Below are 25,669 nucleotides of genomic sequence, written 5' to 3'. Positions count from 1 at the left end.
ATTCATTAATGGGGCCTTAGCAGAGTCTCTTTTACTGCTGGTCAGAATTCTCAGTTGACAGCAGAGGGAGAAGAAACACCTTGGTTCTCTTCCATATACTGAGGTGGCCATCGAGGCTCTCTGACCTCCATCAGAGATCTGTGCATGCATCCTCATCTTGTGAATGACCAGGTTTTCTAACAAGAGTGTAGATGTCAGAAAGGCAGGAATGCTGGTGCAGGCCTGAAAAGAGCATGAACTCCAGAAGTGTGTCTCACAAGGGGTGAGCTCACACAGGAAACAACCTGCAGAGCCAGGATGGAGCTGTGCGACAGGGCGGGCTGACAGTCACTACTGAAAGACAAACAGGACATGGCAGAAGAAGAGGGAGGCCCTCACCAGACCCTTGAGTAATGCCACACCTTCCCTGTCAGCTGCCTGAGAGGCTGTTGGAGCTTCTGTCCCAGGTGGCCTCTGATTGTAGGGCCAGGGTCACTTTGGAATCTGTGCTTCCCCACGGGCAGAGAATGACCCAGTAGAGCAGCACAGTGCTTTGGGAACATGAGAGCCCATCAGTCCTTGAGTCTTGGCCCACAAAGGTTGTATGGAAAGTTGAAACCCATCTTCTCTTGCTTTCTGTGCAGGCCCTTCTAGAGAAAGAGCAGGAGCAAACTGCTTCATCAGAGATGCCACGCCTGTCTCAGGGAGAGCTGTTCCCAGCCCGAGAGCAGGAAGAGCAGCACAGGCAGCAGGTGGAAGAGCCAGAGGAGAATGGCCAGGTAAGCCTGACTGGCCAAGTGACAGCAGGAAGGGCAGGAAGAGGGGCATAAAACGGAGCTCTTGGGACTGAGGAGGCCAGGAGTCCCACAGGCACTGGAAGCACAGAGCCTTGGAATCTGCAGAGAACAGCACTGGGACAGGAGGGTTACATTGGAAACAGATGTGGGTAGGGAAGCAGAAAGAAGTGGCTGAATAAATGTGATTTTGAGGCTGCAAGAGGAGAAAGCTGAGCTTGATGGCAGCTCCCAGTCACTTGCTCTGCACTTGTGTGTACAGAACATCAAGGCAGAGCCACAAGCAGAGCTGCCCGAAGCTCAGAGTGACATCATGGCATTGAAGAGAAAGAACAAGGATGACATGAGAAGAGTTCAAGAGGAGAATCTCAATCAGCAGAGGGGCGATCAACAGAACCAGGTGAGTGAAAGAGTGGCAGCCACTCCACTCATGAAACATCCTCTCCCTTCTTGTTTACTGACTAACAAGGACCATGTGCAGGCAGAGCTGCAGGATTCGGAGGCTAGCAACAAGGTAAGGGAGAAGAGGCTGGAGGAAGAAATTAAAATCATCAGAGATAAAGCTAATCGCCTCTCTCAGTCTCTACAAAAGCAAGTGAGTGAAAGAGGGATAGCCACTGCAGCCACCAAACCGGTGGTTTCTGCCCTTCTTGCCTTTCTAGTACAGAGCAGCAGGGAGTGGGGTGATGCCTCTGAGTGCCATCCTGCTGTCGTGTGTATTACAGTCACTCTGAAGGACATTTCCTGGTGTGTTGAATCCCCACTGCTGCCCTGGATGGTTGGACTTGTCCTTTGGCCTTTTGGCCAGCAGTCATCTAAATTGATTCCTGCTTGCCTGTTCTGCTCTCCTTGTTTCTTGAGGTGTTTTTACAGGGGAACATGGTGACCCAGATGGAGGATTGAAGCAAGCTGTCTGTATCCCCTGTCAATCTGTTCTTTCCCTTTCCTCACAGTCGGTGACTCCTGGCTGACAGGGACAAGCTGTAGTCTCTGACTGCTTTGTTCTGTTTGATTTGAGGTGCAAGTGTTGACACCTCACCGGGCAGCCTGCAAAGACTTCCAGCGAATGTCTGGCAATGAAGGGCCCCAAGTTTGGCATGAGGCACAGGAACAGTGCCCACCAGAATTGCTACAGGACCAGCACATCATGGGCTCTGAACCTGCTGCCGCATCAGCATTACCTCGAGGAAGCCCTTCTGTCAAACCTGGGAACTCGAGCTCGGGCAGTTCCTTCGTCTCTCCAAAACAGCAGACTGAGAAGGGGTACCTGGAGATGCTGGGTACGTCTGGTGTGTTTCTTGTCTGAGGGACAGTGTGTTGTGTGCAGGTGTCAGCACAGCTGTACCGAATGCTCCTCCTGAGTTTGGTGTCACAGGGCCATTTAGGACTCCCCAGAGGAAGTGCTGTGCTCCAGGGCAGCGAGAGAGCGCTCTGGGTGTTCCTGCTGCCTCTGAGGGCACCTGGGACTGGCTTGGGTTTGTTGAGCTTCCCTCTCTGCTAAAGGCTGAAGCAGGGATTGTTCTTGGATCAGCAGAAGGCTGTGACCTAGCAAATAATCCAGGCAATTCCTGTCTGTTAGTGGCCAAACTGAATGGAATTTTCAGCTTCCTAAATCCTCCTTAGACTCCTGACTTCCAACCAGTCATCAGAGCAAAAAAACCTCACAGAAATTGACTGGTTTTGGATTTTTGTCTTTTTGGCTGGGTTTTTTTTTTTTGGTGGGGTGTTTTTTGTGTTGTTTTTTGTGGGAGCCTTTTGTTTTTTGTTTTTGTGAGGGTTTTTTGTGGTGTTTTGGGGTTTTTTTTGTTGACTTGTGGGTTTTTTTGCTGGAGTTGGTTTTTCTCCATCCTGAAGGAGCCCTTCTTCCCCACATCTTGTTGATGCCATTTTTGTGACTTACTGTTACCACTACTACATCTGCAGTTTATTTTCATGAGAATGCTGTATTTTTGTCCATAAGAACTACTTTTGAAAGAACATCAGGTTACAGGACAAATAGAGAGCAGGAGGTGTTTTCCATGTGCCCCCAAAGAAAAAAACAGATACTTTTATAACAACCTGTATTTATTCTTCTAGTTTTATGCTTATCAAGATGTGTCCAAGAGACACATCTAAGTGATGTGATCAGATTAACTGGAGGCATTTCTCAGGAGAGAGCCTCCAGCCCACCCACGGTATAGTCCTCAGATCCATGGCACTTTGTCATACCTGATACCCACTCTTTCCCATGACTGTTGCAATCCTACCCATTGGCCAAAGCCCTGCTCAGATCAGTCTCTAGGAAAACACATCAAGTCCTTTGTGATTCTGCAGCACAACCCAATGAGTCTGCTTCTTGCCCGTAAGAGCTGCCAGTGCTGTGCTCTCAGATAAGACCTGGTGGGGCTGAGACCAGAGCCCCGTGGATTCTGTGTCTACCATCACCTGTTGGGACAAAAAGGGCATTGATCTGCACCTCAGTGTGGCTGATCTCAAAGCCCATCCTGTTGTGTCCTGAATGGGGGCAACAACTTGTATGGGGCTCAGGCTGGCTGTGGCTTCTTCTCACTGCTTGTCAGTGCTCATGCTTGGGCTTTGCCAGACTTGTTGTGCTGGCTGCCCTCTCCCGGAGGGCTGGTGGGACTGCAGAGGCTGGAGCCTTCCTTAGCTGGGAGAGGGGCACCTTTGAGCTCAGCCTGCTCATAAACAGGTGAGGGTCCTGATGCTGAAAGCCTTGTTGGGATTGGTAATAGCATGAGCTGCTCTGGTTTACAAATGGAAAGGAATTCTTTTGGCAAACTGCTGAAAGGTGGAGAAGATGTCCTTCTCTCCTGGAAATGCATCTCCCTGTGCTTTGTTTCCTGTCAAGAGAACTCTACAAAGGATTGTACAAAATCAGTCTCTGTGCCAGCCGTCTGCACTGCAGGGCTGCCTGTCCTATTGACGTTGGATGTTGTTACCCAGCTGACCACAAAGGGCTCAGAGCACCAGACAGTGGGGCTGCCCTTTGTATCTCCTGGAAGCTGGGATCTCTGCTTTAAAGTCAGCATCTTGCATTTTGTTTCCCTCAGGGAGAATGGTGAATACGGAAAATCCTGCAATGAACTACACTGAAAAGGAACATATTGGCAGTGGGTGAGTCCAACCGCAGTTACTCCTGCACAACCATGGGCCAGGTGTTTTTCTGGTGGAATGTCTATCCAGCGTGAAGTCAGGCCAGCTGCAAACATGTTCACACACTGGGGACAGATTCTCCCATCTCTCGGTGCTGCTCCGAATTTGTGTGTGTGCTCAGAAGGCATTGTCAGACACACCTCCATGCTGCCGAGGTCTTGCCTGCATCAAGGAACAGGACCTGGAAGATATCCTTGTCTCTCAAGTGTGGGACAGCTCTGTGTTAATTTCTTTAGCATTTTTGTATGTCTCAAAATCATACTGCCCCACTAATGAAAAAAGAAGAAACTTGCTTGCCAGAAAGAGCAACCTACCCCCTATCAAAGCTGTGAGATAACAGTTCCCAGGAACATTTCTTTCCCCTGGTTTGTGGAAGGAAACACTCTATGGTCAGGATAGGAACCCACCATTTAGAAAGTGAAACGCAAGAGGAAAGAATAAACTCCCTTTAGAAGTTGAACCCCAGCGCTTCATGAACAGGCCCAGTGCCCATGCACTTGAGAAGAGCATACATCATCTGCCTTCTGGCAGAGCCCTCCTGCATCCTGCAGCTTTTAGGTATTTACAGCAGAGATCTCCTAAATGGGCTAACTTTCACTCTAGGAGCTAAACAGCTTCTCCTTTCTCTGCTTCTGTTTCATTGCTAGGAGTTTTGGTCATGTGGTTAGAGCACTCAACAATGCCACAGGAGGAGAGGTAAATGTCAACAGCCCCTGCAGACTCTGATGCTCTTGAGGGCCTTCCCCTCTGGGGGGTGGGAGCTGTGGCTGGAGCTTTGGGTAGAGCTGTGCTGAAAAGGCACAAGAAGCACAGACTGGTGCCAGCCCATGAAATACGTTTGGGACTTTGTCCTCCTCAGCTGCCGAAGAAAGGCACGGAGGGCAGCGGTTCCTTTCAGAGAAGGAGGCGCTCACTCGCTCTTCGTTGCCAAAATAAAGGTGGTGCCTTAGAGCACCTCCCTGCTCTTTGGGGCTACAGCTTCAGAGTCCTGAATTCTCATTTCTGGCTGCCAGCAAATACATCTGAAAGTTACTGGGAGTTCCTTAGCCACCTGCTGTGTGCACTTGGGAACTGCACGTAGGGAGAGATCTGCAAGGTGTCCCTAAAAGCCCTAAGCCCTGCCCACAGCCCAAGATGTATCCACAGAGTATTAAGGCATAGATTACTTCTTCTGAATCCCATACAAAGCAGCAGAGAGTATGGTCAGAGGTTTGGGGGTGATAGCTGAGACACCACTGTTTCCAAGTGGACAAGGCAAAATGTCAGTGGCCCCATGTGTTCTGGAACTGCCCCCAAGGAAGCAGAGAAATGGGCTGTTGGAATGTCAGCTCCTAATTACTGCAGTGCCTAATCACAAGGCAGTTTGGCACAGCTCAGCTGTGTCATTGCAAAATCACTTGCTCCATGTGTGTTGTGGTCTCGTGCCACCAGCTTCTCAGGTTACTGATTTTCAATGTCATTTTAGGTGGCCATAAAGAAAATAAATCTTCAAGGACTGCAGAGGAAGCAACTAACAGTTAATGAAATCATGATCATGAAGAGGAATAGGAGTCCCAGTGTTGTGAATTATTTAGACAGGTGAGAGGTCATGGTCTTATCCCATGGATGTGCATTTACATACAGCAAACATGAGAGGTTAAAAACCCACTTTGGTCAGTGGCAGGAAGTAGAGCTGTTCATTATTACTTATTAATATTTCTCTATTCATCTCCAATGGATTAGAAGAGAGTGCATCTTGTTTGCATGAGTTTTCCCTGGAACGCTTGAAAATTATTCCAAAATTATTCAGAACCTGGATCAGCTGTATCTTCTTAAGTCAGTATCCTCAAAATTCGCTGCCTTCCCATTTTTTGGGATTGATTTTTTAAAGTTTCTTAAATGCTAATGAACCATCCTAAAGTGGATTTCCCTTAGATCGTTGCCCCTCTTTGCCATTGTCATGCATGCCAGGAAGACTACGTGCTTATTTCCAGGAACACCAGGTGTGAAAGGCTTTTTATCTGGGCTGTTACTAAACTGCACTTTTCACTTGCTGCCCATCTAAGACATCTCCTTTTTCACAGCAGTGCCTTTCTCCTCCAGACTGCACAGATTGTAAACAATGCACAGCTGAGAGGGAATGTCTATTCCTTTGATTCTGTCCTAGTCCCAAAGGGACCTGGAAACAAGAAACCCGGAAGTAAAAAATCAATGTAGCCATGCATGTTCATCTCCACACCCTTGTTTCCTTCTTTCAGCTATCTTCTGGGTGAGGAACTCTGGCTGGTTTTAGAGTACATGGACGGAGGCGCCCTGAGTGATGTCATCAGTGAGACCTTCCTGTCTGAAGAGCAGATGGCAGCCATCAGTCGGGAGGTCAGCAATCCCATCTGTGCTTCCGAGGGCTTGGGCAGGATTGTCTGGGAAACAGGGGCTCAGAGCTGGAGTGATTTCATGTGCCAGACTTTGTTTCTGTGTGGCTGGTATGCTATGGGCAAGTAAAAGCATCTCAAGTGAAACGCCTGCCAGTGCCACTGCACTCACTGTACTCAGTTCTGTACTCTTATTTCCTGCTGTTGTACTCTAGCTCTGCCTCTTGTATTTGCTGTTCTCCATCTTCCTAAACTTTTGCCTGTCTTCACTGCATTCCTTGCCTGTGACAGCAAAGGTGCTCGTGGCAGGATTTGAAACGAACAGCAAAGAAAAAAGAGAGACTCGTTTTGCTCAGTCCTCAGCTAAAAAGGAGTGCAGCTAAAATGCTGTTTGCTTCTGAGCACATGCACTGCAGCAGCAGTCATCCTGGCTGGTTTGCAGGGGACAGTCTACTAGAGCAGGTGCTGCTGCTCTTTTAAAAAGCTGACATGCCTTTCCTTAGAAAGGTCTTGCTCTTCAAGTGCTGGAGCAGCAAGCTCTTCCTCTCAATGACACTGTGTTCTGCCACTACTCCCCTTTCCCCTGGAGAGGGAATCTTTTAGATTCTTTGTTTCCTTTCCTGTGTGATGAAATGACATCACTAATTTTTGCCCTCCTCTCTCTGTTTTCTCTCTCAGTGCCTGCGAGGACTGGATTTTCTTCACTCGAACCACATCATCCACCGAGATGTGAAGAGCGACAACATCCTTCTCAGAACAGACGGCTCTGTCAAGCTAGGTCGGTATGTTCTTGGTCAGGTGCAGCGTTCCAGGGATGTGGGCTGTGGGGCTGCTTTGAGTGATGGCCAGCTCCCCAGAAATGGAGCTGGTGGTAGTACAGGGGCACTCGCTGTGAGCTGGTGACAGGGTTGACACATGTACAGAGGTATGACAAGGAACCAGCAGTCAAGAGTGGCGTTGCTCTGTGAGCGTCCCTTCCAGAGGGAGGGAACTACAAGTCTAAAGCTTCCAAAGAACAAAAGCCACTGCTGGAAGCAGTGAAAAAACGGGGCGCTTTTTAAAGTCGCCAATGCCAGGACATTCAGCAGCACATTTCCAAACTTCTGCTGGGGAATTCTTTTGTTGGTTTCCTAATTGCACAGAATTAAAATCAAACCAGTATTTTGCTTTCTCCTCAGCTGATTTTGGCCTCTCTACTCAGCTCACCCCTGAGCAGAATAGACGGTGCACGTTAGCCGGGACTCCTTGGTGGATGGCGCCTGAAGTGGTGACAGGTCAACCATATGGCCCCAAAGTGGACATATGGTCTTTTGGAATTGTGGGAATTGAAATGGTAGAACGAGAACCTCCTTACTGCAACCAAAGTCCTGCCTCGGTAAGGAGCAAATACTCTCTGATCCCGCTGTCTTTCTCACCTGCCCCATGTCCTGCGTGCCATTGGACAAAACCCCATTGCCATCTGCTGGAACTACTTTCACCAAGGTCCCCTCCTAAGAATGTCCCTGCAACACATCAGCATCTGCTGTAGTTTTGGTTGCATCAGGTGGGGAAACTCAAGCCTTGCCACATGCAAACAAACTCCATTCTCAGGCAACACTTGCCTTTGGGTTATAAGTGGTTCCACTTCTTTTGTCTGTGGAGATGGCCCCAGTAACAGGAAACAAGCATCTTAGAATTGCTATTATCTTTCCAGAAGTGAAAGAAGGAAACCCAAATCCAAGAAAGTTTCTAAAACTGTGGTTCTTAGAGAAGAACATAACCCACGGTGCAGTTTCTTCTCACTGGGAAACATGCCTGAAACCTGGGCATGAAGGTGTGAAGGCCACAGGGTCTCTTCTGCTTCTTGTGCAGTGCTGCTGAAACACTGAGAGACCATGTTTCTCTCCTAGCCCAAGCCAAGTTCTCCACGTCACCAAGCTCTCCACATCCCCAGACAGAGCCTGGGGATGTGGAGAGCCTGCCAAAACCTGCCAGTGTTTCCTGGCACTTTCTGGGATGAGCCAATCATTAATATATTGACTTGAGGAGCCAAATAAGCAGAGGGTGACCATAGGGATGGCACCTCTTCTTCTTTTGACCATGACAATTTTTTCTTTTCCACATAATGGGAAGCAGAATTTTTCAGACTGCTGAGGGACAGAGCTGCAGGTGGCTCCTGTGTGCCCAAGCAGGCATTTTCATCCCAATACATTTGCGCAGGCATCTTAATGACTCTGTGTTGAATATGAGATTGTAAATGTTTGTTTCCTTACCTGGGGATAAACAGATGGATTTCCTTTCTTCCATTTAATATTGTTTTCAAGAACAACACAAAAAGCTTGATGAGTTCTATGGCACGAGTGCTTAAGGGACCAACAAGCACTGCAGAGATACCTTTCATCTACTAATCCTTGAAAATTAGTTATCATAGCAAAGTCCCTTTTCCAAAAAGCCTCTCAAGCTGGTGTGAATCCTCAGAGATGCAAATGTGCTTTTGCTGATGTAGTTCCCACTACCTAGGTCAGTCAATGAAATCAGCTGCCAAGGCAAGATCTGTGGGACGGTGGAAAAGCTGTGGTTGCATCGGGGTTTGGGGTTTTGGTTGGTAAAGGAAAGTCATCTCTAGGTCTCTGCCAGGGCAGAAACTGTCACTGAAGAAGAGAGGTTAAACAAAGACATGTGGCAGAGCACCTAGAGATGTGAAAGCAGCAGGGCGAGCCTCGTGTTTCCTTCTTCTGCAGGCTCAACGCCTTATAGCCACAGTAGGGACCCCAAAGCTGCGACATCCCAAGCTCCTCTCAGCTTTGCTGCGTGACTTCCTGAGCTGCTGCCTTCAGAAAGACGAGGAGGAGCGCTGGTCTGCCATGGAGCTCCTGCAGGTAAAGTGTGAAGGGGCTGCAGGTGAAACAGGGTCTGAGGGATGGGCTCCTCCTCGACTGAAGTCCAAGGCATCAGATGAGCCCCCTTCCTTCTCACCTCCACTCTTGGTGCTCTACAAATGAAAATGGTGAGGAATCCTAGACTGGGCTGGGCTGGCAGGGTCCTGTAAAGGTCCTCTGGTCCAAGTGTCTTGCAATGAGCAGGGACATCTTTAAAGAGATCAGGTTGCTCAGAGCCCTTTGCCACCTGACCTGGAATGGTTCCAGGGAGGGGGCACCTACAAGCTCTTGGGACATCTGTGCCAGGGTGGCACCATGCTCTGAGTAGACAAGTTCTTCCTTAGACCTGCTCTGATAAGATCGCCTTTGTGTTTAAAAATATTCGCCCACATCCTATTCTAACTGGACCTGTAAAAAAAGGTGTCCCCCACTTTCTTCAAAGACACTCTGAAGTCTTGGAAAGTAGCAAAAAAGTCTCCCTGGGCTTGTTCTTCATAAAACTGAATATCTCCACCTCTCTCTGCATTTCCTGAAAGGACAGGTCCTCTGTCCTCTGTTTCTGTTGCCCTCTTTTGTAATTTGGTTGGGTGTTCAGTTTTATCTAACGGCAAAAGAATTGAAGTAGAGCAATGAGGGTAAGGAGACATGAAATGATGGTGAAGGAACCCAAGGAAGCCAGTCCTGGCCTAGCAGTCAGAGATTTGGCTGTGGGCAGGAGGGGCTGTGGGGGGCTCACTCTGAGCCTCTGAGGGGCCCTGGTTTGTTCTCCCCAGCCCACCCTTAGAGGTTTCTGGCACGCAAACAGGGACAGCTGGGAGGGACTTGTCCCAGCCCCATCTGCTGCCTGGCATGCTCAAGCAGACGAGAACTGCCCCAGGGTCACTGCCAGGTTTTGGCAGAATGGGAACTGCAGGACCCAGTGCCACTGGGCTGGCCCTGCTGGGAAGGAAGGTGCCATCCAGCACAGGAGGGGCATGGCATGGAAAGGTAGACGCTGCTCTATCCCCCTGTGGAAATCAGCACGGTGCCTGTCTTTCAAAGGCAGGGGCCTACGTGAGTCATTGGAGTATCCTGAGAGGAAGAAACCCCAGGGACAGAAAGCACCATTTCTAGAGTACTGGCAGGGCAAAAATCCCAGAGAGATGAAGCCATCACAATAAAGAGATGGGTGGCATTCTGGGCCAGGTTTGCCTGTGATGGCAAGGTCCTGCACATGACAACTGGAGAGCTGATGGTCCCATTGTTCTACTTTCTGGGTCTTTTTATGACCCAGAGGAATCCTGATTGAGTCTGTGAAGCACTGAGCTTGGAAAGTCCTGGTTCACTGTTCTTTGTTGTTTTGGTTTTTTGGTTTTTTTCCTATGGACAGCATCCATTTGTGACTTCAGCCAAGCCAGCATCTATCCTGTCACAACTGATCAACTCAGTCAAGAAGAGGAAGAAGAATTAGGAGACGAGAAAGTTACACTCATGTCAAGATGTTATCTCCAAAGGCAATTTACAGTAGCATTGCAGAGTAGAATTCTAGAGTAGGACTGTTGAAGAGTTTTGTACATTAGGATTATAGATTAGGATTATAGAAGAGGATTATATATAAGGATTAATTCAATAAAGTAATTCAATAAAGTTTCTGAAACTTCAACTCATTTGGAAGATTTCCTCTCCTTCTGACCCCTTCAGAAAACTTCCTTCTGAATTACTAGTTGTTTTTTACTGGTGCTAAGTCACACAAATGGCTTCTTTAGTATGGTTTGTAAATGGAAAAGGCTCGTCTTCATTCATTCTCTCCAGACCATACTGCCTTTGGAATATGGCCCGCTGGCTGGTTTTTGCCTAACTTTGGTATTTCTAGTTGAGGCAGAAAGGGCAATGGCATTTGCAGGAAAAAACCAAAGGAGCGGGGCAGCCCAAACACCCTGTGCAGATGCAGGCATTGAGCTGTGACTCGAGAGCATTTGGGTTCCTGCCACTTGGAATTGGATCCCTAAATGCAATGTCTTTGGCAGAAGGAGAGCCTTACTCAAGTGAGAAAGCAGAAAGATCAGAGAGGGGGCTCGGGAAGGTCTCCTGTGGCGCAGAGCTGTCAGCAGCGCCTGTGAGGTGCGAGCGGGCCCGGCCTTGCGGAGCCCCAGCAGAGCCCCGGCAGAGGCCGGAGCAGCCTGAGCCTCGGCAGAGGCAGGCTGGAAGGAGGCCCAGGTAGCTGCAAAGGGCAGCAGCCGGGCCCTGGGTGCCTCTTCCTGGGAGCGGGCGAATCCTCGGCTCTCAGAGCCCGGCTGGCAGCTGGCTGCTCCCGAGGGGAAGCGCAGCCGTGCTGGGCACAGCCCGGACTGGAGGCATTGGTCTGGAGTGTGCCCAGGAGCAGAGCAAGGCGAAGGGCAGCCCAGGGCCGCTGGGCTGGCTGAGGGTTCCTCCTCTTCTGCCGCCTGCTCTGTAACTCCTGGGAAAGGTCAGCAGTGTGTGCAGCACTCTGGGCACCGGGGGAGTGAGCCGGGCTGCTCGGCAGGCTGGAGCACAGGGCAGCCTCCTTCAGGCACGGCACTTCTGCCAGGGGAAGCGAGGCAGGCGGGAGGCAGTGACAGCTTGGCAGGTCACATCTGCAGGAGCCAGTGCCTCACGCAGCTCTGGGAGGAAGCGCCTGCAATCCTGCAGTTCTGCACCGAGCCAGAACAAAGGGGTGAGATGCAGAGTGTTTTGCAGAAATATTCAGGGCCACCAGGCCAGCCTGCTTTGTGCTGTCTGGCACACAGCAAGCGCTGTGCAATGCCGCTCTGAGCTGCTGGGAGAGAGGGAATCGGGCATGTGCCTGAGAGTTTTGCTTGAGGAGTGAACTGATTTGGAAGGGAGTGCGGAATAATTTCAGTAGGCAGTTGAAATAAATAAGGCAGGAGATCCTTCTCCTCTTTAATGCCTTTATTAAAAATCAGGTTGGGTGGGGAGAACCCACGGGTCTCGCACACGCCACCACTGCTCCCAGTGGCACGGAGGAGGAAAAGTGCAGCTTTGTCCGCTGGTCTGCAGGCAGAGCTGGGGCTTCCATCCTCAGGGGAGTACCAGGACATTCCCCGGTTTTTCAGTTTGACATTCGAGGTCCTCTTTCTAGCCGATGTCTTTTAGGTTAGGGTGAAAGGTAAAAAGGGTCTTAGCGGATACTGGTTTCTGTTCCTCACATCTAGACATCACTTCAATCTCTTAATTCCATGGTGGCTCGTTTTTTTTAGGGGTTTTTCCTGCCAGGTTTGGTCTGGGGTTTCCTCATTTGCATACCAGCCCGATGTCACCTCCTCCTCACAACCCCGGGTGCCATTTTCCAGGTAGCAGCAGGGTGATACTCGACGAAGGGGATTTCTAACCATCAACAGCAGGTAATTAAAGAAAAACTATTAACAACAGGTGATTACAACATGAAATTATTAACAGCAAATAGTTACAACTCCAACTTGGCAGCAATTGGTTTAACTTGTGAACTCTGCAACCTTTAAAAACAATGGACAACTTTTCTCCTCATAACAGCAATCTGTGTTTTCTTCATTAATTTCTGAAAGAAAGTCACAATGTGTTGCACACAGGTAGGGGTATTAGAAAAGAAAGGCCTTCTAAAATCAGGCCTTGCTCTGCTAACTTCCCAGCTGGCCTGTTACGTCTTCTACGTGCAGCTAGTTAACTTCCCATGGGGAAAGTCCTAGGAATGAGTGCAGCTAGCACAACAAGCTATTGTGCTAAGAAATCTGTTTGCATCTCTAATAAACAAGAACTCTGTCTCATGAACGTCCACAAAGGAAAAATGTAATCACCTGAGTAAGAGTGAGTCTTCAAAAGAGAGAGTCTTAGCATGTACACACCAAAACACCTTCTAAGCAATGAATTGTGTGGCAAGAAAACTACCAGCCAGTTGGAGTTGAACGTGAGGTCTGTGAAAATGGTATAAAAATGAGTTATGTGAATAAAGAATTGGCTTTCTCTGCATGAACAAACGGAGTCCCAGCTGCTTTATTGACACAGCAATGTGGCTTCTCTCAGCAAGAGCATTTGCAGGGTGTATTGATGAAATGCTTGTGTTTGCTTCCCAGAATAGGAGGGCGAGGCGTTAAGTGTAACAGATAGGGTTTCATCTTGTCAATTCCTTTAGCTTTAACAGGCAGTGCTGAACCCTGTATTCCCCCACTGCAGTGCTTACTGTGTGCATGTGGCTATCTTGGCCTTGAGAATAAAGAAAGTGGTCCTGCTAAGAAGGTAGCTGGAATGCATTCAACATTCAAAGGGAAGAAAGTGTTTAGGAGGCTCTTGACCACCAAAGGAGAATTTGAGGAATGGGATATTTCCCTAACGACTGTGTCAGGAACCAGAGTCGTGTCTGAGGCCCTGCCGTATTTGATCCATGTTTGAGCAGGTTGACAAGACAATGAAGAAAAGTGTATTGTTTAATAGGTGGCAACTTGACCCTTGGAAGAGAAACAATGTGTTGGTCAATCGGTGGGCAGTCAAGCTTTGAAAAAAGGGGAACAATGTTTAATGGAGCCCTTGGTGGCAGGGAGTCATGGAGTCATCATGGCCTCATCTCACAGCCAGCCATGTATGAGCTGATGCCGTAACTGGGAAAATTCCACTCCTGCGCAGGAGATACAAGCCTGGTTCTGGGGTAGAGGAGTGAGAAGGACGAGATTCACACGGTTTTGATCCAGGGGATGTCTTGCAAGTGCACTGCCTACCTGCTCCTGCCACCAAGCACCACGCTCCATCTCCTTCTCCTGCTCAGCAGATTTTTGGGAATCAAGGGGTTGGTTGTCAGGACCCAGGACATCCCTCTGGTTGTCCTGAGCAGGCAAGACCCCTGCCAGGGGTCTCAGAGACCCGGGCACAGAGCCCAAAAATACCTGTGGTTGTGATTATGACCCGTGGAGCAAGTTACCAACCATAGATGAATATCTGCAAGCCACAGTAAATTAAGTAGAATGATAGTGAATTTATCATGGGGTGAAACAGTAGATTTTGGGGTTTCTAGAATAGGGGTTCAGGGGGCAAGATGGAGGGATCTGGGCATGTCCTACCTTTCTCCTTCCTGGCCTCCATCTTCTGCGGGGATGTTGGCACATTTAGATTGGTTTAGAGTAGAAGCTCACTGTCTAACATAGGTGATAGGTATCGGAAAGTAATTGTAAACATTGTATGCATAGTTTTTAGCATAAAGACATAACACCGCCCCGGGGGCAGGCAGAATGCCTGTGACTGTCTTGCTGAGCAGACCTCGGCAGGACAGGAGAAATAATTTTATAGATAAGATTCAATAAACAACCTTGAGACTGAGAAATGAAGAGCCCTGACTCCTTCTTCAAGCGCCAGGCTGGAAAAAGGGACTTTGCAACTTTTCTCGGGGTCACTCTGACAAGCTAGAGACCCCAACAGTTGGTATGTATTGTTTGCTACTGCAACTAATGGAATACATTTGCTTTACAACCCCAGTTGTGTCTTAGGTTCTTTTGTGCATGGGTCTCCTCCTGAACCTGTGGCAACGACCACCAGGGACCTACAGAACACTCCTACTCTGATGTCGATAAATTCTGAGAAGTGATTGAAATATGTCAATAAATTTGGGGTAATGTTTAGCCTAGGAGTTTCAGGAAAGTATTGAATATGTCTTAGTTCCATGGATACAAACTAGTAGGTGTTATTGCTGGGTGTGCAGGGCTTAGGGGAGTGATTCCCTATGCTCCCAGCGCTAAAATAAAGTAATGCCTCCTTTCTAACCCTGAGCTGGCAGCAGGCATCAGGCCCTGCTTGGTAGCTTTCAACCTTTTCCAGCTGTTTCCTCTGGTTGGTCTTTTTAGGCACCAAAGCTCCTTGCCATGGTTGGCCAGGGTGTGTGCAGAGTAATGCAGCCCCCACAAAGCCCTTGGTTTCCCTACAAGTTGCCAGTTGGACTACTTTCAAAGGGGAAGAAAGGCAGAGATATACATTCACAGGTGTCCGGGTAATATCCAATAAATGTGCAAATATGTGGGAGGATTTGTTAGGAATGATTTCATCTGTTATGCCCACAGTGCCTTCTCTTCTGGTTCTGTGCACTCTAGGTGAGTAATGAAATAGTTGGCTCTCACAGTTAAGAGATAGATGTTATGTGGGTGTTCAAATGCGAAGTGATGTTATTAGAAAATGTTCTCCCATAGTCCTCTTTCTTATCCCCCTTGTAATAGCCTTGGTAGTCAGGGCTTTTGGGGAGGGCTGGCTTGTGACCACGAGGCACGGCTTAATAACACCTGACCTCCAATCAAGATGTAAGAGGACAGCAGAGAAAGATTTGACAGACAAAACTTTGGGAGGGGCTAAGGGTATTAAAGGCAGAGCATCCCTTTTGTAGATGAGCATGTGGCTGCTAGTCATGGAGACTCCCAGTGCTGGAATCTTTCCTTATTCAGTCCTTTGTTAAGGTTTAAGAAACCTTTAAAAAGTTAAAAACAAGGGTCGTTTCTCAGAAGTGCAATACTGTGGGCCATTTTCTTGGTCTGGTTTCCTTAGCTTGTGTCCCATCTGAGTGCTCAGTTGGGGTACAGGCTGTAGGTGCTTTGTGCACTCTTGGAGTTACTCTTGGATCCCTTGAAACAACAGGCTTTGGCCCACGAGGGGAATTTGTGCTGCTTTGTGATGGAGGAGAACTTCCCAGGCTGTTTTCTGTTTGCTGTAGGGAAGGTTGTTATTGCCTGGCATAAATTCACAGACCAACATAGAGTGTTTGCTTTGTGATGTCAGGGCATGGTTGCCACCTTGTCGTGGTTGACATCAGAAGGTTGCCTTAGTGCATGGAAGGCCTGAGCGTCAGAGCAGCCCTAGAGCTTGCTCAGTGTAGTAGCATTCTCCTGGGTGAGGCATTTGTCAGTGAACACCTGTGCACTGACAAGAGCCTTGCTTTTTCTACTGTTGGAGCACAGCCTTCAAACTTGCAGAGCAGTGCTACAATGATTGAGCGACTTGCTCCTGCACTTTTTGGAGCATATGCTGTTACTTATTCTGTATATTTTGTGACTCACCTGGCACGTAAGTAGAGGTTTTCCATGGGTGTAACCAGAATGATGGCTTTGGTATGTCTTCCTGCTCTTTCTTAATGACTGAGTTGATTTAGAAACAGAAAGAGCATTAGAATGCCACTGGTTTGGTAAAGCTCCTGTCAAAACACTCAGCTGAAAAATGAGTGTCTGTAGCCACAAGGGCAGCATTTGCAAGGGAACCTGCAGGGCTTCCGTTCCCTCCACAGGAGAGTTTGTGGCAGCAGAGTCTGTCATTTCCTCAGTTTGCTGGGACAAGCAAGACAGCTTTGAAAATGTAGACTGCTGGAGACGTTCTTGAAGGGCCTTCTAAAAACTCTGCAAATGTTCCCAGCATTCAGGGAAAGCTTCTTTCGTTCTACATTTCCTCATGAAAGGATTTGACTTTCTAAGTAATCCTTTACTGAGTGCAACAATAGTGATTTTCCCTTTGCAATGAAATGCAAACTCCAAAGCAGTGAGTGTCTGCTCCTTAACCCTGGAGCTGCTGCTGCGCTCTTCCACAATAGAACTGCCACAGCTCCAGGGGATCTTGGGGAAGCTTTTCTGTGCAACTGTTTCCAGCAAGTTAATGAGAATTAGTGCATGCAACTGATTAATTTAAAAAAGTACTTGAAGGAGAGGATTTTAGAAGATGTTTTATGTTTTTGGTAGAACAGGAGCATAGAGTGTTAAAGAAGACTTTGCATTTTCTTGGTCATCTTTGTATTCATTTACTGGCAAAACAGGCCAAGGTGTAGGCACAGCCAAGAATACTGTCCCAATCTCTTGCTGGCTGTGTGAATGAAACGTGTCTCCTGGAGGGAAGTTGTGAAACAGGAAATCATCTCTGTTGGGGTTGACTTCTTCTGTGCGATTCAGCAGCCCAAGCAGTTTTCTCACAGCATCTGGTTCATTTTCCCTTGCCCACTACAGGTCACGTGAAGCGTGTATTCAGTGGTGCTGATCGTGAGGTGAGTGAGAAAGGGAAATTTCATGTTCCTGGTCTTTAAGAATCGTAGAGCGAGCTGTCAGCAGGGCCAGTACCAGTAGAGTGTAGAGGGCCAGCTAGGGAGGCCAAAAGAAAATCCATTTTCACGCCTTCAACGAAAATAACAAAGGCATAAGTGGATATTTCCTAATTTGCATCTCAGAGCCCAGAAAAACTGCCAACTCAGTTTTGCAGAGAGAATGTTGCTTGCTGACGGCAGCCAGGGGGGAACACTGAACTGAGAGCAATTTCCCATAGAGTAGAATAGGCCCATTAAAATTTAGTCAGAGTGACTGACAATTCTATTCCTATCTATTTAATACCATCTCCTTAAAAGGTGCCGCTGTAGAAAAACAAGGCCATCCTGAAATGGTGGATGCTGTATTTTAAGTCAGATGGGCAACTTTGTGCCTGGATGGCTACATGGGCCAAAAAGGAGCCAAGGCTGCTGCAGGTCTGGAGAAGCTGCAGATGAGGCAGACTGTGGCCCGGTGGCAAGAAAGGCCAAGGGCATCGTGGCCTGTGTCAGCAGCAGTGGGGGCAGCAGGAGCAGGGCAGTGAGCGTCGCCCTGTGCTTGGCAGCACTGCGGCCACAGCTGGAGTGCTGTGTGCAGCTGTGGGCCCCTGGGAAGCAGAAAGTGATAGAGGGGCTGGAGCGTGCGCAGAGAAGGCCACGGGAGCTAGGCAAGGAGGTGGAGTACAAGGCCTGTGAGGAGGTGCTGAAGGAGCTTTAGCCAGGAAATGGGGAGGCTCATGAGGGACATTCAAACAGACTTCCATAGATGCCTACCTGGCCATGCTCACCACAAGGGCTTTTTCCCTTATAAACATCCACTCTCTGCATCCAAGTGTTTTAGACACATGTAGAGCTGACACTTCCATCTTATTGTTGGTTGCTTTCCTAGGAGGAGAACCCTTCTTGAGTTTCTAGTTTTCCAGCAATCATGGACGCTTCTGCACTATTTTCTGGCCCTTAACAATGCAATGAAAGAGATTCTGAACCCTTTCTGGTTTTCCACGTCTACCGCTGCCGTCGCAAAGGCCTTGCTGTCTCTTTCCTACTTTTCAGAGCTTTCAAGAACTATAAGCTGTGTTTTGCATAGACAATGTTGCTTGCTTATAGCAGACAGGAAGGAATATTGAATTCCTAGCGATGTACTCATCTGTTGAATTTGCCAATTTCAATCTGGTTGGAGTGACTTAGAATGCCTATGCCAACAGAGCAGATGAGTTCTCCTTAGCAGGTGTTGCTGTAGATGCGAGAGGAAGTCAAGTTATAAGCCCTAGGTAATGGCTTAACCCTATGATTCCCTCTTGCCACAGGTGACAAGACCAAGAGCTGTCTTTCCTCTGGCTCTCTCTCCAATTGCTGAAGAAGCCAAGGAGGAGGAAGATGAGCAAGAAAACCGGAAGCGTCCAGCTGTGGTCACATCACCGCCTGCTCATTCCAAAAGAGTAAGTGCCCATTCTGGGGGTTGCTGTCTTGAGTACAAGGCAGAGATGCAAGTTTCTGAGCATCCAGCACTTGCTGTTGCTGGCTGAGGATGCTGAGTGCTGGAGTCCTGCACGACGTAGCCATTTCCTGTGGGCAGTGACAACAAGAAATTGGCCTATGAGCTGTCGTGCTAGGGCACTGAAGAGCTTGGAGCTGCGGCTGAGCTTCTGGCTGCTTTGCTCAGGGAAGCTCCATCTCTGGGCTTCTGCAGTGTTATAGCCAAGGCCGCATGTGTTAGTGCTGGAGGTCAAAAGGCTCTGTTGGGTTTTGTTTCCTCGTTTTGGAAAGGTGTCTTTGGCTTGTGGAAGTGTTCTGCAGTTTTCTTGAGTGGTTCCTCACTTGTAGAGTCTTTGTTGACCCAGCTGCCTTCTGGCTTTTGCTCAGGTTCAAGGAGATGTTTGTGTTGTCCATGAAGCTGTGGGGAGCCAATCTTGTGTGTGGCCAAAGAAAGGAACCAAGGAGTTGCGAGGCCTCCTTGTTAGGCAAACAGCAGAAGGGGCAACTCTCTGTTGATCACTTTTGGGCTGAAGTCTGCAGCTTTGGCATGTGCCTTGGAGGCCGGAGAGGGGGTGAAGCTGCAAGTCCTTGACAGCTGTCTTGTGTTGCTCAGAAGAGGAAGGCCATCTTGAAATGGTGGATGCTGTACTTGAAGTCAAACAAGCAACTTTTTAGATAAGGAGCTGTGTGGGTCAGAAGGAGGCAGGGTTGCTGCAGGTCTGGAGAAGCTGCAGATGAAGCAGACTGTGGCCCGGTGGCCAAGAAGGCCAAGGGCATCGTGGCCAGTGTCAGCAGCAGTGGGGGCAGCAGGAGCAGGGCAGTGAGCATCGCCCTGTGCTTGGCAGCACTGCGGCCACAGCTGGAGTGCTGTGTGCAGCTGTGGGCCCCGGGGAAGCAGAAAGTGATAGAGGGACTGGTGTGTGTGCGTAGGCCACGGGAGCTGGGCTGGGGTGTGGAGCACAAGGCCAGTGAGGAGGTGCTGAGGGACTGAGGGAGCTTTAGATTGGACAAGGGGAGGCACATAAAGGACCTTCAAGCAGAATTCCTTAGATGCCTACATGACAGTGCTCACCACAAGGGCTCTTTCCCTTCCCATCATCCACTCTCTGCATCCAAGTGTTTTAGACACAGGCAGCGATGACACTTCCATCTATTTGTTTGTTGGTTTCCTAAGAGGAGATGCATTGTTCATTTTCTAGTTTTCCAGCAATCATGGATGCTTCTGCACTATTTTCCGGCTCTTATCATGCAATGAAAGGGATTCTGAACACTTTCTGGTTTTCCATGTCTGCCGCAGCAGTCTCAAAGGCATTGCTGTCTCTTTCCTACTTTTCCATTTGAGATCTTTCAAGACCTAAAAGCTGTGTTTTGCATAGATAACGTTGCTTGCTTCTAGCAGATTTCTTAGCAATGTAAAGATCTGTTGACCTGGCCCATTTCAATCTGGTTGCAGTGACTAAGAATGCCATTGCCAACAAAGTTCATGAGTTCTCCTTAGGTGCTGTTGCTGTAGATGCGATGGGAAATGAAATTATACGCCCTAGGTAACAGCTTATCCATGATCCACCTCTTGCCCCAGGTGCCAAGACCAAGAGTCCTCTATCCTCTGGCTCTCTCTCCAATTGCTGAAGAAGCCAAGGAGGAGGAAGATGAGCAAGAAAAACGAAAACGTCCAGCTGTGGTCAAAGGGCCGCCTGCTCATTCCAAAAGAGTAAGTGCCCATTCTGTGATGCTGTCTTTAGTGCAAGGCAGAGGTGCAAGTTTCTGAGCAGCCAGCACTTGCTGCTGCTGGCTGAGCATGCTGAGTGCTGGAGTCCTGCAGGATGTAGTCATTTCCTGTAGGCAGTGACAGCAAGAAATTGGCCTTTGACCTGTCATGCTGGGGCACTGATGAGCTGGGGCCTGTAACTGAGCATCTGGCTGCTTGGCTTAAGGACGCTGCTTCTCTGGGCTTCTGCAGTGTGACGGACAAGGGCGCATGTGGTAATGCTGGAGGTCAAAAGGCTCTGTTGGTTTGTTTTCCCCTTTTGGAAAGGTGTCTTTGGCTTGTGGAATTGTTCTGCAGTTTTCTTGAGTCCTTCCTCACGTATAGAGTCTCTTTTGTCCCAGCTGACTTTTGGCTTCAATAAGCTGCAAGGAGATGTTTGCATAGTCCATGAAGCTGTGGCAGGCCTTTCTTGTTGCGTGTGGCCAAAGAAAGGAACCGCACAGTGTCGAAGCCTCCTTGTGAGGCAAACAGCAGAAGGGGCAACTCTCTGTTGATCACTTTTGGGCTGAAGTCTGCAGCTTTGGCAATTGCCTTGGAGGCCGGAGAGGGGGTGAAGCTGCAAGTCCTTGACAGCTGTCTTCTGTTGCTCAGAAGAGGAAGGCCATCTTGAAATGGTGGATGCTGTATTTGAAGTCAAACAAGCAACTTTTTAGATAAGGAGCTGTGTGGGTCGAAAGGAGGCAGGGGTGCTTCAGGTCAGGAGAAGCCGCAGATGTGGCAGACTGTGGCCCGGTGGCCAAGAAGGCCAAGGGCATTGTGGCCTGTGTCAGCAGCAGTGGGGGCAGCAGGAGCAGGGCAGTGAGCGTCGCCCTGTGCTTGGCAGCGCTGCGGCCACAGCTGGAGTGCTGCGTGCAGCTGTGGGCCCCTGGGAAGCAGAAAGTGATAGAGGGGCTGCTGCGTGTGCAGAGAAGGCCACAGGATCTGGCTAAGTTAGTGGAGCACAAGGCCAGTGAGGAGGTGGTGAGTGAGCTTTAGCCTGGACAAGGGCAGGCTCTTGAGGAACTATACAGCAGGCTCCCTTAGATGCCTTCATGAGACTGCTCACCACAAGGGCTGTTTCCCTTTCCAAACGTCTGCTCTCTGCATCCAAGTGTTTTAGACACATGCAGAGATTACACTTTCGTCTTGGATTTTGTTGGTTTCCTAGGAGGAGAAGCCCTGTTCATTTTCGAGTTTTCCAGCAAGCATGGAAGCTTCTGCACTATTTTCCGTCTTATATCATGCAATGAAAGGGATTCTGAACCCTTTCTGGTTTTCCATGTCTGCCACAGCAGTTGCAAAAGCCTTGCTGGATCTTTCCTACTTTTCCATTACAGAGCTTTCACGAAATAAAAAGCTGCATTTTGCACAAACAACGTTGCTCACTGAAAGCAGACAGGGAGGAATAATGAATTCTTAGCAATATATAATGATCCGTTGAATTTGCCAATTTCAATCTGGTTGGAGTGACTTAGAATGCCTATGCCAACAGAGCAGATGAGTTCTCCTTAGCAGGTGTTGCTGTAGATGCGAGAGGAAGTCAAGTTATAAGCCCTAGGTAACGGCTTAACCCTATGATTCCCTCTTGCCACAGGTGACAAGACCAAGAGCTGTCTTTCCTCTGGCTCTCTCTCCAATTGCTGAAGAAGCCAAGGAGGAGGAAGATGAGCAAGAAAAACTGAGGCGCCCAGTTGTGGTCATATCACCACCTGCTCGTTCCAAGAGAGTAAGTGCCCATTGTGTGTGGTGCTGTCTTTAGTACAAGGCAGAGGTGCAAGTTTCTGAGCATCCAGCACTTGCTGTTGCTGGCTGAGGATGCTGAATGCTGGAGTCCTGTATGATATAATCATTTCCTGTAGGCAGTGACAGCAAGAAATTGGCCTTTGACCTGTCATGCTGGGTGGGGCACTGAAGATCTTGGGGCGGCGGCTGAACTTCTGGCTGCTTTGCTCAGGAAAGCTGCTTCTCTGGGCTTCTGCCATGTTATGGCCAGGGGCCAAGTTGTAGTGCTGGATTTCAAAGGGCTCTTTTGGTTTGTTTTCCCTTTTTGGAAAGGTGTCTTTGGCTTGTGGAAATGTTTTTAAGTTTTCTTGAGTCGTTCCTCACTTGTAGAGTGTCTGTTGGCCCAGCTGGCTTTTGGCTTTTGCTAAGCTGCATGGAGATGATTGTGCTGTCCATGACGCTGTGGGGAGCCATTCTTGTCTCAGGTGGCCAAAGAAAGGAACCGCGCAGTGTCGAAGCCTCCTTGTGAGGCAAACAGCAGAAGGGGCAACTCTCTGTTGATCCGTTTTGCCCGGAAGTCTGCAGCTTTGGCAATTGCATTGGAGCCCGCAGTGGGGGTGAAGCTGCAAGTCCTTGACTGCTGTCTTGTGTTGCTCAGAAGAGGAAGGCCATCTTGAAATGGTGGATGCTGTATTTGAAGTCAAACAAGCAACGTTGTGGATGGGGAGCTGTGTGGGTCAAAAGGAGGCAGGGGTTCTTCAGGTCTGGAGAAGCTGCAGATGAAGCAGACTGTGGCCCGGTGGCCAAGAAGGCCAAGGGCATTGTGGCCTGTGTCGGCAGCAGTGGGGGCAGCAGGAGCAGGGCAGTGAGCATCGCCCTGTGCTGGGCAGCGCTGCGGCCACAGCTGGAGTGCTGTGTGCAGCTGTGGGCCCCTGGGAAGCAGAAAGTGTTTGAGGGGCAGGAGAGTTTGCAGAGAAGGCCACAGGATCTGGCTAAGTTAGTGGAGCACAAGGCCAGTGAGGAGCTGAGGGAGCTTTAGCCTTAACCACTGAAACCTTGTGAGGGACCTTCAGTATCTCCTCTGTGCATGCAAATATTTTACCTACTTTTGGAATTGGCTTTCTTCTCCTTTTTTTATTGTGATTTTTTTGCTTTGCCTAGAGGAAGTGTCTTGTTCATTTTCTTTTTCTCCCAACTAAACTGCTTTTCCTCTTTATTTCCTGCCATTTTACAGTACTCGGACTGCTACAATTTTTTATTCCAAGGTGTCACTTCTTGCAAATGCAGTATATTTTTGCATGAGAACACACCGTTTGGTACAGGGATATTGGTGCAGAAGGAGCTTTTGTGGCTCCAGGCCTGCCAACATCACTTTGAACTTAAGAGTGCCTGTGACTTTCTGTAGACAAGGAAATCAATGTGTGTTTTCTTTGGGAATTGAGCAGGAGATCAATGCCCTTGCATTCCAGCTGCTCCTCAGAGATCAGAGGAGCTGGTAGGGGCTGGCCTTTATTTCTTTTTATTGCTTCCAGCCACTTTAGCACCATCAGTATTGTCGAGCCCAAGAGAAGAACTTGCTCAAGCACAGATGCACAAAGAGTGCATTTCCCAGTGCAATGCTCTGGGTCTGATCACTTTCCATAAGGACCTGCACACTCCAGATTCCCCAAGAGTGTGCTTTATTGAGCAACTGGAGAGCAATCTCAGGATTGCGGCTGAGCGGGGCACTGGCTACCAAGTTTTGATGTGTGTAGCAACAGAGAGGTCAGAAAATAGAGAGTATAGTATAGAGATCTGTCTATATATCTATGTATCCATATATTATATAGATATAATCTATTATATCTATCTAGATATTCTATATTATATCTATCTATCTATATATTATCTATCTATCTATCTATCTATCTATCTATCTATCTATCTATATCTATCTATCTATCTATCTATCTATCTATCTATCTATCTGTGATCTATCTATCTATGTAACATTTACATAATTGAATCTTCCTGGCTCTGGTCCAAGGCAGTTGGAGGTGCAAAGGTCACCTAAAGCATCCCTTTCAGGAGAGAATTAGAGACACATTCCCTCGACCAACTCTGAGCAGGCAGAGATGCTTCCCCCTCCAGATAGGATGTTTTTTTCCCCCCTCAGAGTTGTTTTCCTCCTCTGGCCTCTTCTGCCCTGAAGTCTCCAGTTTATTCTTCAAATTTCTGCCTGTCCTAGAGAAGTGGAACAAATCCATGTTTAGCTGGTGTTTGGTGACTCTGGTCATACATGCACTATATGACACGTGGTTTTCTTCACTGACATCCCCAGGGCTGCATTTGTTAATGGGGCCTTAGGAGAGTCTCTTTCCCTCATCATCAGCAGCAGCAGGACCGGTGGCAGGGTCAGGACCAGGAGGAGGTGGCTGCCCTGGCCATTTGCTCCTGGACCCCAGGCCAGGAGGGATCTGGCTGCAGCAGGGCGCTCTTCGGGCAGCCCTTGGCAGCCATTGGCACGTAGCACGGCATGCTGCCCTGTCCTGGTTGTGTCTCTTTTCTTCAGCAATACATTAGTTCCTCTTCACAAGCAAAAACCTCCATGTAAAATGTAAAAAGAGCTAATTCAAGTACATGTCTACCTGCCTTTGTATTGTAATTCAGGACATGTATTTTTTTGGCTATAATTTCATTATTTTTATGAAAACATGCATTTGTCTCTTCACGTTTTTGTGTTTCTAAATATTCATATACCAAAATACTTCTTTTTTGACTCTTGATTTTGACTCAATATGACTCTACATATTGCAGTTGTATTTTGAGGTAGTTTATTTTAAAATGTCACAAAACAACACCCTTTGGGTAGTTTTCCTAACTCTTAAAAAAACCACAAGCCATTTTAGTCTCTGTCTCTCCAAGTTGTTTCATACCGGCCTGTTTGAAATCAGGCCTACAATATTTTTATAGGACTGAGACAGGTCCATGAAATGCACACAACAGTAATTCCTCTTGTGGAATGTCATGGCCCTGTCATAAGCTCTTTTTATTTTATTTTTTTTCTCTCATTAGCTCAATTGCTAACACATTTAGTTGCAAACTTACATAAGATGAGCAAAATAAACATTATGTGATGGGCCTTTGGGAACTCCTTGCTGATCTTTCTGCTTTGTCAGCTTAGCAAGGCTCTGATCCGGGCAAAGAGATTGCACTTAGCACTACAGAACCATTTGGCTGGAACTCTGATTTCTAGGAACAGCTGGAAGCCTGTATCTCCTCAGGATGTTTTGGCTGAGAAAAACTTTGTTGGGTTTTGACTGCAAACACCATTGCCCTTGCTTATATCCACAAGTACCAGGGCTGGGCAAAAACTGCCCATTGGGCCATATTCCAAAGGCACTTTGGTCTGGAGTTTGTGAATGAAAGAGAGCCTTACCCACTTCCAACCCACATTATAAAAAGTCATGAAAGAGAACTTCCCATCCTTAACAAACAACTGGCAATTCAGAAGTGGATGTAGAGCTTATTTACAGAATGAAAAGGAAGGCTGTCTTCCAATGGAGTTATGCTTTCTGGAGTTTTTCTTC

General features: G+C 48.2%; 2 protein-coding genes across 2 annotated transcripts in view; both read left to right on the top strand.

Moving 5' to 3' along the window:
• The window catches only part of LOC132342043 (serine/threonine-protein kinase PAK 1-like), a 36,567-nt gene extending 34,823 nt beyond the window's left edge, over positions 1–1,744 (top strand). Inside the window, exons 8-10 of the mRNA XM_059874228.1 lie at positions 1,036–1,173; positions 1,255–1,368; positions 1,727–1,744. Of these exons, the coding sequence (XP_059730211.1) occupies positions 1,036–1,173; positions 1,255–1,368; positions 1,727–1,744 (270 nt within the window). The remainder of the gene's footprint in view (positions 1–1,035; positions 1,174–1,254; positions 1,369–1,726) is intronic.
• A 176-nt stretch (positions 1,745–1,920) lies between these two features.
• Positions 1,921–24,609, top strand: LOC132342042 (serine/threonine-protein kinase PAK 1-like). The gene is made up of 8 exons (XM_059874226.1): positions 1,921–2,053; positions 2,101–2,114; positions 5,392–5,504; positions 6,164–6,281; positions 6,956–7,055; positions 7,456–7,652; positions 8,998–9,135; positions 24,472–24,609. The coding sequence occupies exons 1-8, from the start codon at positions 1,921–1,923 to the stop codon at positions 24,607–24,609; spliced, it is 951 nt and encodes a 316-aa protein (XP_059730209.1).
• Positions 24,610–25,669: the final 1,060 nt, after the last annotated feature.

This window comes from Haemorhous mexicanus, chromosome Z, assembly GCF_027477595.1.
Source record: "Haemorhous mexicanus isolate bHaeMex1 chromosome Z, bHaeMex1.pri, whole genome shotgun sequence".
NCBI classification, from domain to species: Eukaryota; Metazoa; Chordata; class Aves; order Passeriformes; family Fringillidae; genus Haemorhous; species Haemorhous mexicanus.
The sequence above is the reverse complement of the archived record's forward strand: the minus strand, read 5'-3'. Positions and strand labels throughout refer to the sequence as shown.

Coding starts and splice junctions, on each gene's coding strand:
- LOC132342042 (XM_059874226.1), top strand. CDS start 1,921: ATGGGCTCTGAACCTGCTGCCGCATCAGCATTACCTCGAGGAAGCCCT. Junction 7,056..7,455: donor AGACGGCTCTGTCAAGCTAG/GTCGGTATGTTC, acceptor CTTTCTCCTCAG/CTGATTTTGGCCTCTCTACT. Junction 9,136..24,471: donor CTGCCATGGAGCTCCTGCAG/GTAAAGTGTGAA, acceptor CCTCATCATCAG/CAGCAGCAGGACCGGTGGCA.